Here is a 12420-nt window from a genome sequence, read left to right on the forward strand (position 1 = left end):
AATCAAGACTTTTATATACTTTTAATAAGTCTATGAAAATCAGAGGGTTCTCAATCAAGACTTTTTAAAAGTTTATGAAAATCATACGGTACTCAAAATGTCAATAACTTTCACAGATTTCTCAAATTCATAGACTTTGAAAGACTTTTGGCATTAAAGTATACATACAAAATCTTCTTATTTTTCTTCCATTCCCCCCCAAGACTTTGAAAGACTTTTGAGAAAAGGCTTCCCCTTTTCTCTCTCCACCTCCTTTAGCATTGCATGCGCGCGTGTATGTCCCTTCTAACATTGATACACATATTCCTTATATTGTCCCATCACTATGCCATTACATATAAATAAACCTGTCATATACGGTTCTAACTCTAGACTTCAGTGCTCCAGAAGTTAGTTTTATGAGTTTACAACATGTCAATTATAATATACTGTTCCACCCTTTTATTTTTTGTTTGTTTACGTTGAGAGTTTCAAGAATGACTTGAGTTAGATTTATCTGTTAGATATAGTAATAAAGAGATTAGTTCAACATTATTTAAAATTTTGACTTATATGTTAAGTAGTAATACAACATTATTTCTTTCAAATTTTAAAACTTATATGCATTTCTCATTATATATTATTTTATTTTTTAATTTAATTGTCTTCACACTTGAAATCTCGTTTTCGTCAACGTTACCTGGATTTAACATTATCCATGTAACATTGAATAGTAAGTTTCGACAAATATTGAAGACCAGTTTTAGATCATTCAATATATTAGTAGGTTTCTTAACAATCTTAATTTCTTGGAGATTATTCTTTCATCAGCTTGTCATTTTTTGTTTGATTTCACTACTTTTTCATTGCCCTTATGTTTGATTTCATTGCGTTTTCATTGCCCTATGTGATATACGGATGTTATTAACTTACAATATTTAACAATGATATTTGTATCAAAAGTCATTGAAAGTCTATCAATGTCTATGAAAGTTTTTTAACAAAACTTCATGAAAGTCTATAAAAGTCTATAAAACTCTTTGAAAGTCTATCATAATTCTGAAAGTCTATGAAAGTCTGTCACTTAAAAAAAGTCTTTACAAATATGGATTGAGTACACCCTCCTAAAACCCATATGTAAAATCTTGCTCCACCTAAGATAACAATATTCCATTAATTTCTTACTATTCACAAATTGTGTCATTATGTAATTAATATTTGTTTTTAAAATTCATAAACTTAATGGAGGATTCATTAAAAGTTTAAAACACTTAATCCCTCATATAGATATATATATATCTTCTCCTTTAATCAAATAAAACAGAATTGTATATAGGTTCATTATATTTAAAAATAATTAAGCTTGAGTCATTTAGAAAAATAGTTTTTAGATAAAGACCAGGGGTGTTTTAAAATTTATAAAAATTCATAATAAAGTCTTTTAATTTATAAATTTTTTTAATTTATAATAAAATCTTTTTAATTTATATGAGTTTGAAGATGGTTTTCCTAATTTACTATAGAATTTGTTGAAATTCTTGAGTATATATGAAAAATGAAGCATTTTACCGTATAAACATGGTACCATGCATGCAGGTACATTCATCATTTAATGGTGAGAACTGAGAGGTACACTATGAAAAAAATTTAAGAGTCAGATAAATATCTGTGTGTGCCTGCGTTGTAAACAAAATCCTAAAATATTTTACCATAATATGAGTCTTGTCTTTGGCATATATATGTCATTTTCTTTGAATGACTAATGCAGCTTGAGCTTATTATGACTTTGCATAAATATGTGACTGAGTCTAAGGTATTTTCAAGAAGAAGTTAAGTGATAATATATCCAATTGCACAATAAATAATGGTAAAGACGTTGCTATTAAGAATAAAGGTGATGGAGACGTTGGTGATGGTGGCCATGTGCTTCAGTTCAAGATGATAATTTACAAAGCAAAAGGTTAAACTGCAGTGATAACTGATAAGCTTGTACACGTCAAGTCGTCAACTCTGGATTCTCTCTCACTGCTCACGACCCAAGTAACGCTCAGATAATGCCGTCTAAATCTTTGTTGCCTCTGTTGGTCTGATCATGCATCTTCCATTCTTCCTCAAGAATAAACTATTATATGCTCATGCAAGTCTTGTGTTTAAACTATTCACTCTATTTGCATACCAAAGTTGGTTAGTTGATCAAGGTTTTATATTGAAACTTTATGCACAACATTTTGATACTTATTTGATAGTTTGTAAAGAGATTATTTATAATATTTTAATATAATATTCGGGTTATGAAAGTTGCACTGTTCGAACAATGCTTCTTATAATCTAGAGTTTTGCACTCATCTTAAAAATTAAATCCTAAATACCAAAATACAACCTTTTTATGTGGACGTATGTATCTTCATTTCTTTTTTTTTTTTTTTTTTTTTTTTTTTTGAGAAAAGGGTGCATAGGAAGTGGATACTTAGCTAAATATAGTTTCATTTATTATACATTTAATCAAATTTTATAAGTAGGAATCGTACAATTTGGTAAGTCAAGATCCCATAATGAAAAAATGACAAAAATTTGATAGTTTGTAAAGAGATTATTTATAATATTTTAATATAATATTCGGGTTATGAAAGTTGCACTGTTCGAACAATGCTTCTTATAATCTAGAGTTTTGCACTCATCTTAAAAATTAAATCCTAAATACCAAAATACAACCTTTTTATGTGGACGTATGTATCTTCATTTCTTTTCTTTTTTTTTTTTTTTTTTTTGAGAAAGGGTGCATAGGAAGTGGATACTTAGCTAAATATAGTTTCATTTATTATACATTTAATCAAATTTTATAAGTAGGAATCGTACAATTTGGTAAGTCAAGATCTCATAATGAAAAAATGACAGTTTATAATTTGATATTGCCATTATAATTAAATGGTGAGGCCCATTATGCATGTGATACAGTTGTATAGGACACAAATGTCGAATCACATAAAAGATTGAATATCTATTAATTAACACGGTTTGTCAATGACAGTATGACACCGCATGCTTATATTTGTCATTTGGCCACTTTAAGTTGAGCAGGCTAGTAAGCTACGAAATTGACTGAACCAAAGTGTTTTTGCGATCTATCTATATCTGGAAAATTTGTGCCATATAGTGTGACATAAGTTATTTTTTGACGTTGAAGGTTGGTGGTTCCTTTTCTACTACTAAAATATCTATATGAATGACAAACTCCTATTTATTTACAACATACTCTTGTAATTGCATGAGACATTTTTTTTTATAACAAAACTGTTAAGTCTGTCACTTATTAAGTTATTAGTCATTTAAATTCATGTACTTATACCAACCGATACATTATAGTGACCTTCAATTCTACCTAACTCGTATGGATTATAAATTTATAAGATGGTGAAGAAGATCCCGTTTATAAGCCACTCACGCTGTTAATGGCCGTTTGAGAGGATCAGCCGCACCAAACAGTCACCGAACTTATGAATGGCCTATGAAACATGTATGCTTCCTCTGCATCTCAAAGCCGCGTAAATGTGGGTCCCAGTACAGCAAGCATTCTATTTCTGTCCAAAGCTTTAAATATTAAGTTTGAAAAAAAAAATGGAAATCTCTTGCATATTTATGAACCTTGAAAAAGAAAAATAGAGTAACAGTACACTAAGGCTCAGTTACAGAACTCTCAATCTTTCATGGCCTTTTCTGTTCTTATATTCCAATCTTTCTAAAGATTCTGAGTATCAAAATCAAACTACAATATCTTTAGAAAACAGCTGGTTTCATGGGAGTGTTATGAATTTGTGAAGTTTCACATCCATTTTTCTTCTTTGTGGGGTCCTCATTATTTTTAGGCACTGTAAATGACAGCCTAATCAACAGCCTGGAAAAGGTGCTTATAGCCGCACTAAAAGGCTCAAGCTTGATGGGTTTTCATGATGGGGTTCACGTAGTCTCTACTTGGTTTCTCTTTGGTACAACCCCAATTCACTCTGCAGCAGATTGCTTCCATTTTGCTCTCTGAAAGAGGTAAGGGCTCTATGAAAGCTCAAATTTTTGTCTGTTTATGTTGGAGAACTTGAAGCAAGTTGAATTTGCTCTGCATTTGAGCAAAAGCTAATGTATTTGTATTGTTTGGCAATGCTAGGATTTTGCTACTTGGGATAAGAGAACTGGGATTTTGGGTTTTGAGTTTTGAGTTATATAGATCTGGGGTAGCTGAAGTTTTGGGTTTGGGTTATAGGAGAACTGGGTTTTGGCATTTGGGATTGTGAGGACTTGTTTTTGGTGAATTGGGGTGTTGTAGAATTGGACTTTTTAGATCTTGGTAGATTCATTGGGTTTTGATTGTGCCAGTTTTGTATTTGCTACGTGAGGAAGTCGACATTCTTTTCTTTCATTAGCCGTTAAGGATCTGGTTTATTAGATATGGTGAAGATGAAACTAGTGAAGTGGATACCTTTGGTTCTGGCTGTTGTTCTGTTTATGAGTCTTAGATCATCTGCTTCATTCACTCCAATCGATAACTACTTAATTGCTTGTGGTTCTTCGAAAAATGTCACCTCTCAAGGTCGAACCTTTGTTCCGGATTCTTCCCTTGTACTAAAAAGTGGAAATTCTTTCATTGCTAGCTCCAATTCCACTGCCCCTTCTCCAATTTACCAATCTGCTCGAATATTCAAGGGAACAGCTTCCTACAAATTCAAAATCCAGCAAGAAGGTCGGCATTGGATCCGCCTTTACTTTTACCCTCTTACTAGTCCAGGCCAAGACTTGAAGTCTGCTCCAATAACTGTAGTCACTGATGATTTTGTACTCTTGAACAGCTTCACTTTCAAGAACTATAATGGTTCGTATCTGTTCAAAGAGTATGCAATCAATGTAACTTCAGATACCTTGACTCTCACTCTCATTCCTTCAAACAACTCAGTTGCTTTTGTTAATGCAATTGAAGTTGTCTCTATCCCGGATGCATTGCTCCCTGACCAAGCATATGCTGTAAATCCGTCTACTCCTTTCAGTGGCCTTTCTGAGCTTGCTCTTCAAACAGTTTATCGATTAAACATGGGGGGTCCTTTGCTCACTGCTCAAAATGATACCCTTGGAAGAACTTGGGAGAATGATGTGAAATACCTTCATGTGGACAGTTCTGCAGTGAATGTATCGGCCAGTCCAGCAAGCATAAAATATCCACCTGCTGTCACACCAGAAATAGCACCAAATTGGGTCTATGCCACTGCTGAAGCCATGGGAAATGCGAATGTGCCCAATGGGAACTTCAACATAACTTGGGTCTTTACGGTAGACCCAAATTTCATGTATCTTGTTCGGGTACATTTCTGTGATATTGTCAGCAAGGCTCTGAATAATCTAGTTTTCAATCTTTTCATAAATTCTGACGACGTGCTCGCGAGTCTTGACCTCTCTTCCATTACTGGTGACTTGGCCGTGCCTTATTACAAAGACTTTGTTTCCAACACCTCCAAAGGTTCAGATACTTTGACCGTCAGTGTCGGTCCAGATTCAATGGCGGATATCACTAATGCAATTATGAACGGGGTGGAAATTATGAAGATCAGCAATGAGTTGGGGAGCTTGGATGGGCAATTATCTGTTAAGAATCTCATTCCTAGTTCATCCTCAAAGAAGAATAAGATAGGAATCATAGTTGGTTGTGTTGTAGGAGCTGTAGCTGTTCTGGCAATTATTGCTCTCTGTTATTACTGCTTGGCATCCCGCAAGTCTAAGACTACTAACCAAGCACACTCATGGCTGCCTTTACCCTTGTATGGAAATTCTCAGACCATGACAAAAATGTCTACAACTTCACAAAAGAGTGGAACAGCTAGCTGCATTTCATTAGCTTCCTCCAATCTTGGCCGCTTGTTCATGTTCCAAGAAATCTTGGATGCAACCAACAAGTTCGATGAGAGCCTACTTCTTGGGGTTGGTGGTTTTGGAAGGGTTTACAAGGGAACACTTGAAGATGGTACAAAAGTAGCTGTTAAAAGAGGAAACCCCAGATCTGAACAAGGTCTTGCTGAATTCCGAACTGAGATTGAAATGTTATCCAAGCTCCGCCATCGCCACCTTGTGTCTCTTATTGGCTACTGCGATGAAAGGTCAGAAATGATTCTTGTCTATGAATACATGGCTAATGGACCCCTCAGGAGCCATTTGTACGGAACAGATCTGCCGACCCTATCATGGAAGCTACGCCTTGAAATTTGCATTGGGGCTGCAAGAGGGCTCCATTATCTCCACACTGGTGCAGCTCAAAGCATAATCCACCGAGATGTGAAGACAACCAACATTCTCTTGGATGAGAATTTTGTAGCCAAAGTTGCTGATTTTGGCCTCTCAAAAACAGGTCCAGCTCTAGATCAGACCCATGTGAGTACAGCAGTTAAGGGTAGTTTTGGTTACCTTGATCCTGAATACTTTAGAAGGCAACAGCTCACGGAGAAGTCAGATGTGTATTCATTTGGGGTAGTTCTTATGGAAGTTCTCTGCACAAGACCAGCTTTAAATCCTGTTCTTCCCAGGGAGCAGGTCAACATAGCAGAATGGGCTATGACCTGGCAAAAGAAGGGCATGCTAGACCAAATCATGGACCCAAATCTGGTGGGAAAGGTAAATCCAGCTTCTCTTAAGAAGTTTGGGGAGACAGCTGAGAAGTGCCTTGCCGAGTATGGTGTTGACAGGCCATCAATGGGAGATGTCTTGTGGAATCTTGAATATGCTCTGCAGCTTGAGGAGACCTCATCTGCACTCATGGAACCTGAAGATAACAGCACAAACCACATACATGGTATCCAATTGACCCCAGTTGAGCCATTTGATAACAGTGTGAGTATGATTGATGGGGGGCACTCCGGCACAGATGATGATCCAGAAGATGCTGCCACAAGTGCTGTGTTCTCTCAGCTAGTTAATCCTCGCGGAAGATGAGAAGGCAGATCCTTTGCCCATATGAGTCTTGGCCTCCGATGCCCCTAAAAAATATTAGTCATCCTGGCCTTGAGAGTGCTTAGTGAGGGAGAAGGTTATTTCTTAGTTCATTACTCTAGTTTGTTACCTCAATATTTCTTCTACAATTTATTTGTAATATAGTTTTGGTGGGTGCCAATTAATCCATCAGAAATTGCAGGTAAGGTGCCAAATGATTTTATTGTTGTCTTGATATGAATCCATCTGGGTTTCAGAGCTTCCCCTGTTTTTAACAAAAGTACACGGTGTCATTGTATTTGCATATAATTTTGTTGTTCATAAGATAATAAGATATAGAAAATAAGCAGAGTTTGTGATCCCTTGTGATCCCTGTAGCGTAGTTCACCTACAAGTTACAAAACTTTTAAATACTTCCTTTGCTTTACATTTCTGTTAAACTATGTTCGTATTGTTATCAGAATCTCGTTCCTGGAGAAACCACCGAACTTATCTCTTACGGATTATCTAAGAGATGACTGGAAAACGATTGTGGAACATTTATATAACCATCGAAAAAGAATTTCTTGTAGTTATGCAATGGACAATAATATCTTTGCAGGGTAGCTGAGTGGATCTAAGAAAGGGGAAGAAAACAATTTGAACAATTCTTCTTGATATGTAGGACTTTATAGCTAGTGGTATAAAGAATGAAATTCTAAATATCAAGTGCCAAAAAGTTACCACAGGTAATGCCTCTGGCTATATCGATCAGCATATATTTAGGCCTGCCTGAAGCCTACTCGAGTACCTAGGAATCAAATATCTCAACATCTATTTGCCTGAGACCTCCAGCTTGTTGATGCACCAATGATTCACGAGCAGTAGTAACTCCTAATCCGTTCAACTACCTTTTCCTCTAAGCTTTGAATTATTGGCATAGACGATTAGAGTGCTGTAAGAGCAGCCTTGGGTTTAAAGTTAAATTGTACAACAATTGGAACTATGAACACTATTTACTTGCTTAACTAGGCCTGTGTTAGAAACGCCAACCTGAAATGTGATCTCTATGCACAATATAGCCTTTATTCCTCTGTTTTCTAAGAAACCAAGTGAATGGTTAAAAGGTGTCTCTTAACATCTTAAGAACTGCTACTTTTCCTAATTCTTATTTTTCGTCGAATTATTGTTCTTCTCCATTCTCAATACTCACGTTATAGATTAGATCTCCTGATACTGCATTTTTCTTCTCTGCCATTTTAAATTTCACATGTCATATATCTCCATTGGTGCTTCTGAATTAGCATACATGAGCTTGCATGTGAGTTCTCATTCTTTCTTAAGGTAGTTCCTTTCTGAGAAAAACATGAAACTTAAATTGTTTTCATCAACTGCATAACTTGGTTTATTTTGGGAATGTAACAATTTAACATAAAAGACTAAATTTAACCAAACTGTCTGACTGTCTGAACATAAATTCTGAGAATTTACTTGTACACACAGGAGTAGCTATTAGTGGAACCATAACCAGACAACTTAAATTTATCATCTGAGAAGTTATAAGCTCCTATTATTCCTTGAGTATGTTACAATATCCATTATTTCCTGCAAACTATTCCATTCCCACTGAAGGCATTACCAGTGCAGTCTAGCCTGCCGATTTCAATCACCCTCAAGTTCTTCTGATCCAACATCCCAGCTTGAGTGAACATACAAGCAAGGCAATCTGCAGAGACAAGTGATGTTGTTTTGTACTTGTATTCACCTCCCACCACTGGCATAGCTACTCCTGGCTTTGCTGGGTTCTTGAAATCTGGCTGATAAGTCCTTCCAAGCACTCCTTCAACATTTGAGGATAGGCCATAGAATCTGAACTGTACTTCAAGATGAGCAAAACAGTCATCTGCTGGTATCTGATAATTGTGGATCCTATCATCTTCCTTTGTCACAGGCACCACATTTACTGAAATTTCAGCAACTTCTGGGAGAGTGACTAGGACACTGTTCTTGCTTGATGTTCTCTCCACTCTAATGGCAGTTTCTGGAGATTCCCACACAGAGAGATGGGACTCTGGGATGATCAACTCCTCTCCATTGTAAGAGAATTTCAAATGGTCAATCTCATCATCCCATGTTGCTGATGGGGTGGCCTCAAGTGAGAAGCTGTGAGAGTCAAAGAGGAGTCCCAGGGCCTGAATCCAAGTATAGTCCCTAGTTCGGCCTTCAGGGCGGAGACCAATGAAGCGGGCATTGATTTGGAGGTTGGGATCAGAAACTAAGCTGAAATGCTCATTTTTCTTGCCATGGAAGTAAAAGACAATGCCATCTCCACCGATGAAGCGAGGGTCCAGGCATGCTGATCCAGGGCCATTGCAATTAGGCTTCCGATCTATGATTATCACCAACCCAAAAAAAACCTTGTCAGCATAACATTTTGAGGAAAATTTCATTTAGTTTCATAATGAAGACATAATGGTAGAGTCTTACTTTTGCACTCAGCTTTGCATATGGGTGAGTTACAGTTGATATAGCACACTTTAGCTTTTGGGTCTGTTGGAGAAGAGGATGGACATTGTGCTGGGCAGGTAATCTTCTTCAGAAAGCATGGGCTGCCCTTGGCGTAACAAACCTTATTTTCAGCTTGACTTTGCACCACAGAAAATACAAAGAGTAGCAGAATGATCAACATCCTTTTGCTGGGGAAATCCATAACTTCTCTCTTCAATGGCTGAGGAACTAGAGGATGATATATCCCATTTGACCTCTCTCTTCTTGTTGACCATCTTCTTATAGAATCTAACAAGTGGGACTTTTGGTATTATTTGTTTGAAGTGTACATTTTGAGTTTGGAAAAGGAACATGGGCTAGTTGGATCTCCTAAATGCTTTGCGGATGATTAATCTTGGTCAATGCTTTGGGGCTTGTGATGGTGACTACAGAATTAATAGCTGTTGAGTGTTGACAATATATATGACTTTGTTATTACTTATTAGTGATTGATAAGTAGGCAATGAATTAAATGGGTCGGATTGAGTGCCTAAGGCATGACTATAGAAGCTTCATTTGGTCCATGTACGTGATGATGGACGCACAATTTTTGCACCCGGTAAAATGGGCTAAGATGCCTGCAGTGTCTGCCTTTATCTTCCTTAATTGCTCATGCTTTCCCCTGTTTTCTTCCTTCACAATCATCATTAGATTTATATATTCTCACATCTGGCCTTCTTGCAAGTTGCAACTTGCCCCAATTGCACTAGAGTATTTAATTCATGAAAAAGGCATTCAATGAATAGTACTATGGGTTTGGATCAATTGGCGTATAGCTGTATTTCGTAAATCAGTGCATAGAATCAAATTTTCATATTTTTACGCTATGACGCTTTCCAACAACTGGTATCAGAAGCTAATTGAAAATTGAAATGGCATCAAATAGTAACATTTTGCGCCCATATCTTCCTTGTTTCAATGTGAAGAATTCCAAACCCTGTTAGTAAATGGTTTTATATAGTTCCCAAGATTGGTGGGACATCTTGAGAATGAGCTCATGGAGCCTGAATCAAGTAACACTTTCTTCATAACAAATCAATGAGCAAGAAGGATAAGAAGATGCTATTCTTTATTTACCAGAAGTAGATATGAAGCTGTTCATGGAAGAATTTCAACAAAAACCTCTGCAAAGGAAGCATTTGGTACAATGATTACAATATCATAATCTTTTCCTTAGGAGGTTTATTAATACTATTGAAACCAATCGGGGGAGTAGTTGGACCATGTTTGTCACCATATTGTTTGTCTGAATGTCACAAACTGTTGGACTTATGAACAAAAGATGCTCCTTAAACTGTTGGACTTATAGAATGAATAAAACTAGTCTCACTAGTCACTATTCATTACCTCATCATCAATCACCTTGTTCTTCAGAGCTATATCTGAAAGATTCTCAGGTTGGGAGAGCCATGGTGGTCAAAGAGACAAAAGCTCAAAAAACAGTTGATGTTGGAGTTGAAGCCCTTTGGAGAGCTATGGTCTGTTTTACCAAAGATAATGCCTGATATAATTTACAGTGTAGACTTGATTGAGGGAGATTGTGGCCTTGGTTCTGTTTTGCTCCTCAATCTTGGCCGTGGGTAGTACTCCAATCTTGGTTCTGTTTACTATTGAGTGCAAAATTAGTCACTTCTATTGCTTAGTAGCGCTTTTATTAGAGATATATAAAAAAACTCAAATGCTTCCTGCATATTCATTTGAAAAATTCCTAAAAGAAAGTAAGAAACACACGTGGATTGAAAATGAACCTTCACATGTGGATTTTTTGAAGACCCTTTTGGGCCTCGTTGCTAAGAAGAAGTTGGTGCATGTTTTTTTAAACCAACATGATGTTAATGGTAGTTTTTGAAACAAAATGTCAGGTGCACAATCCAGAAAACCACAGACTGAGAAGATTGTGGCAGTTGATGAATCTAAGTATCTGTTTGCAATGCAAGTACTAGAAGGCCCAGGACTAACACTGCGTGGTTTTTCTTCATTGACACCAACTTTCCAACTGAGTGCAATTGGAGAGCAGGAGACCCTGGTTGGTATGAAAGTCGAATTCGAGACTGAAAAAGAAGAAGCTGATATGGCAGAGATTGCAATGCAGCCAGGGACTTCTTTCATTCAACTCCTGGAGAAAAATTTATTAGAATCATAGAGTTTGTTCATTGTTGTAGATCTTGAACATTTTTGACAGCAGGGGAAGCTAAGCTATAACATAGTCCTACTGCAATGTGCTTTTATCAATTCTTGCCAATTAATATTTTATTAACTCAAGTTAAATTAGGTGCTCAATTATTTTATGAATCCAAAACTGACAAGTGACAAAAGTCACAAAACCCAACAAAATATTCCTCTCTAACTACTAGTATAGGAGCTCTAAAACAAAAGGGCATCTGTCAAGCCACCCATGGAATTCCAAATTGGCATATAGATTATCATTCATTTTCTAACTAGGATGTTCTTATATTATGAAAAATATGGACCACATTGTTAGGACCCACCCTACAATGTGGTCTCATGACAAACCATCAATTTTTAGATTTCTTCAAGGATCATCCCATCAAATAAAAGTAGATCTCTTGGATGGAATGATTTAAAGAAATTACTGGAATTTTGACAAAAGGGCCAATTTTAAGTGGCTGCATGCAATTTTTGTTGGGTGTTTGAACGCTCCTTGAAAGGGCTTGAATGCTTGTCACTGTTGATCAGTAACACCTTTAAAATTATGTCAAAAATAAGGGTGTAACTTGTAAGCGACCAACAATTACAAAAGCGTAGTGTTCGAACTCTCAATTTTAAACTGATCGGTTTTGAATAAGTTTAAAACGTGTTTTATTGGGGGTTTTTAGCAGAGGACAAACCTGTATATATAGAATCTGAATCCATTAATCAGAAGGCTAAATTAGTTTTTATGGAAGAATTTCAACAAAAAAACCTCTGCAAAGGAAACATTAATTGGACACTTTGCAA

The 12420-nt window shown here is 36.4% G+C and overlaps 2 protein-coding genes and 1 pseudogene across 2 annotated transcripts; 2 read left to right on the plus strand and 1 right to left on the minus strand.

The window, feature by feature from the left end:
* Positions 1-3631: 3631 nt before the first annotated feature.
* On the plus strand, positions 3632-7216 carry THE1 (protein kinase family protein). The gene is made up of 2 exons (XM_086236161.1): positions 3632-4017; positions 4136-7216. The coding sequence occupies exon 2, from the start codon at positions 4417-4419 to the stop codon at positions 6937-6939; it is 2523 nt and encodes an 840-aa protein (XP_086092287.1). The 5' UTR covers positions 3632-4017; positions 4136-4416; the 3' UTR covers positions 6940-7216.
* A 1290-nt stretch (positions 7217-8506) lies between these two features.
* LOC147298091 (uncharacterized) lies at positions 8507-9640 on the minus strand. The gene is made up of 2 exons (XM_086229432.1): positions 9403-9640; positions 8507-9304 (listed from the first exon to the last, which is right to left on the minus strand). Exons 1-2 carry the CDS (start codon positions 9623-9625, stop codon positions 8514-8516), a joined length of 1014 nt encoding a protein of 337 aa, XP_086085558.1. The 5' UTR covers positions 9626-9640; the 3' UTR covers positions 8507-8513.
* A 1046-nt stretch (positions 9641-10686) lies between these two features.
* LOC147298092 (phytohormone-binding protein-like) lies at positions 10687-11621 on the plus strand (annotated as a pseudogene).
* Positions 11622-12420: the final 799 nt, after the last annotated feature.

Source organism: Dryas octopetala, chromosome 1 (genome assembly GCF_963921425.1).
Source record: "Dryas octopetala chromosome 1, drDryOcto1.1, whole genome shotgun sequence".
Taxonomy (NCBI): domain Eukaryota; kingdom Viridiplantae; phylum Streptophyta; class Magnoliopsida; order Rosales; family Rosaceae; genus Dryas; species Dryas octopetala.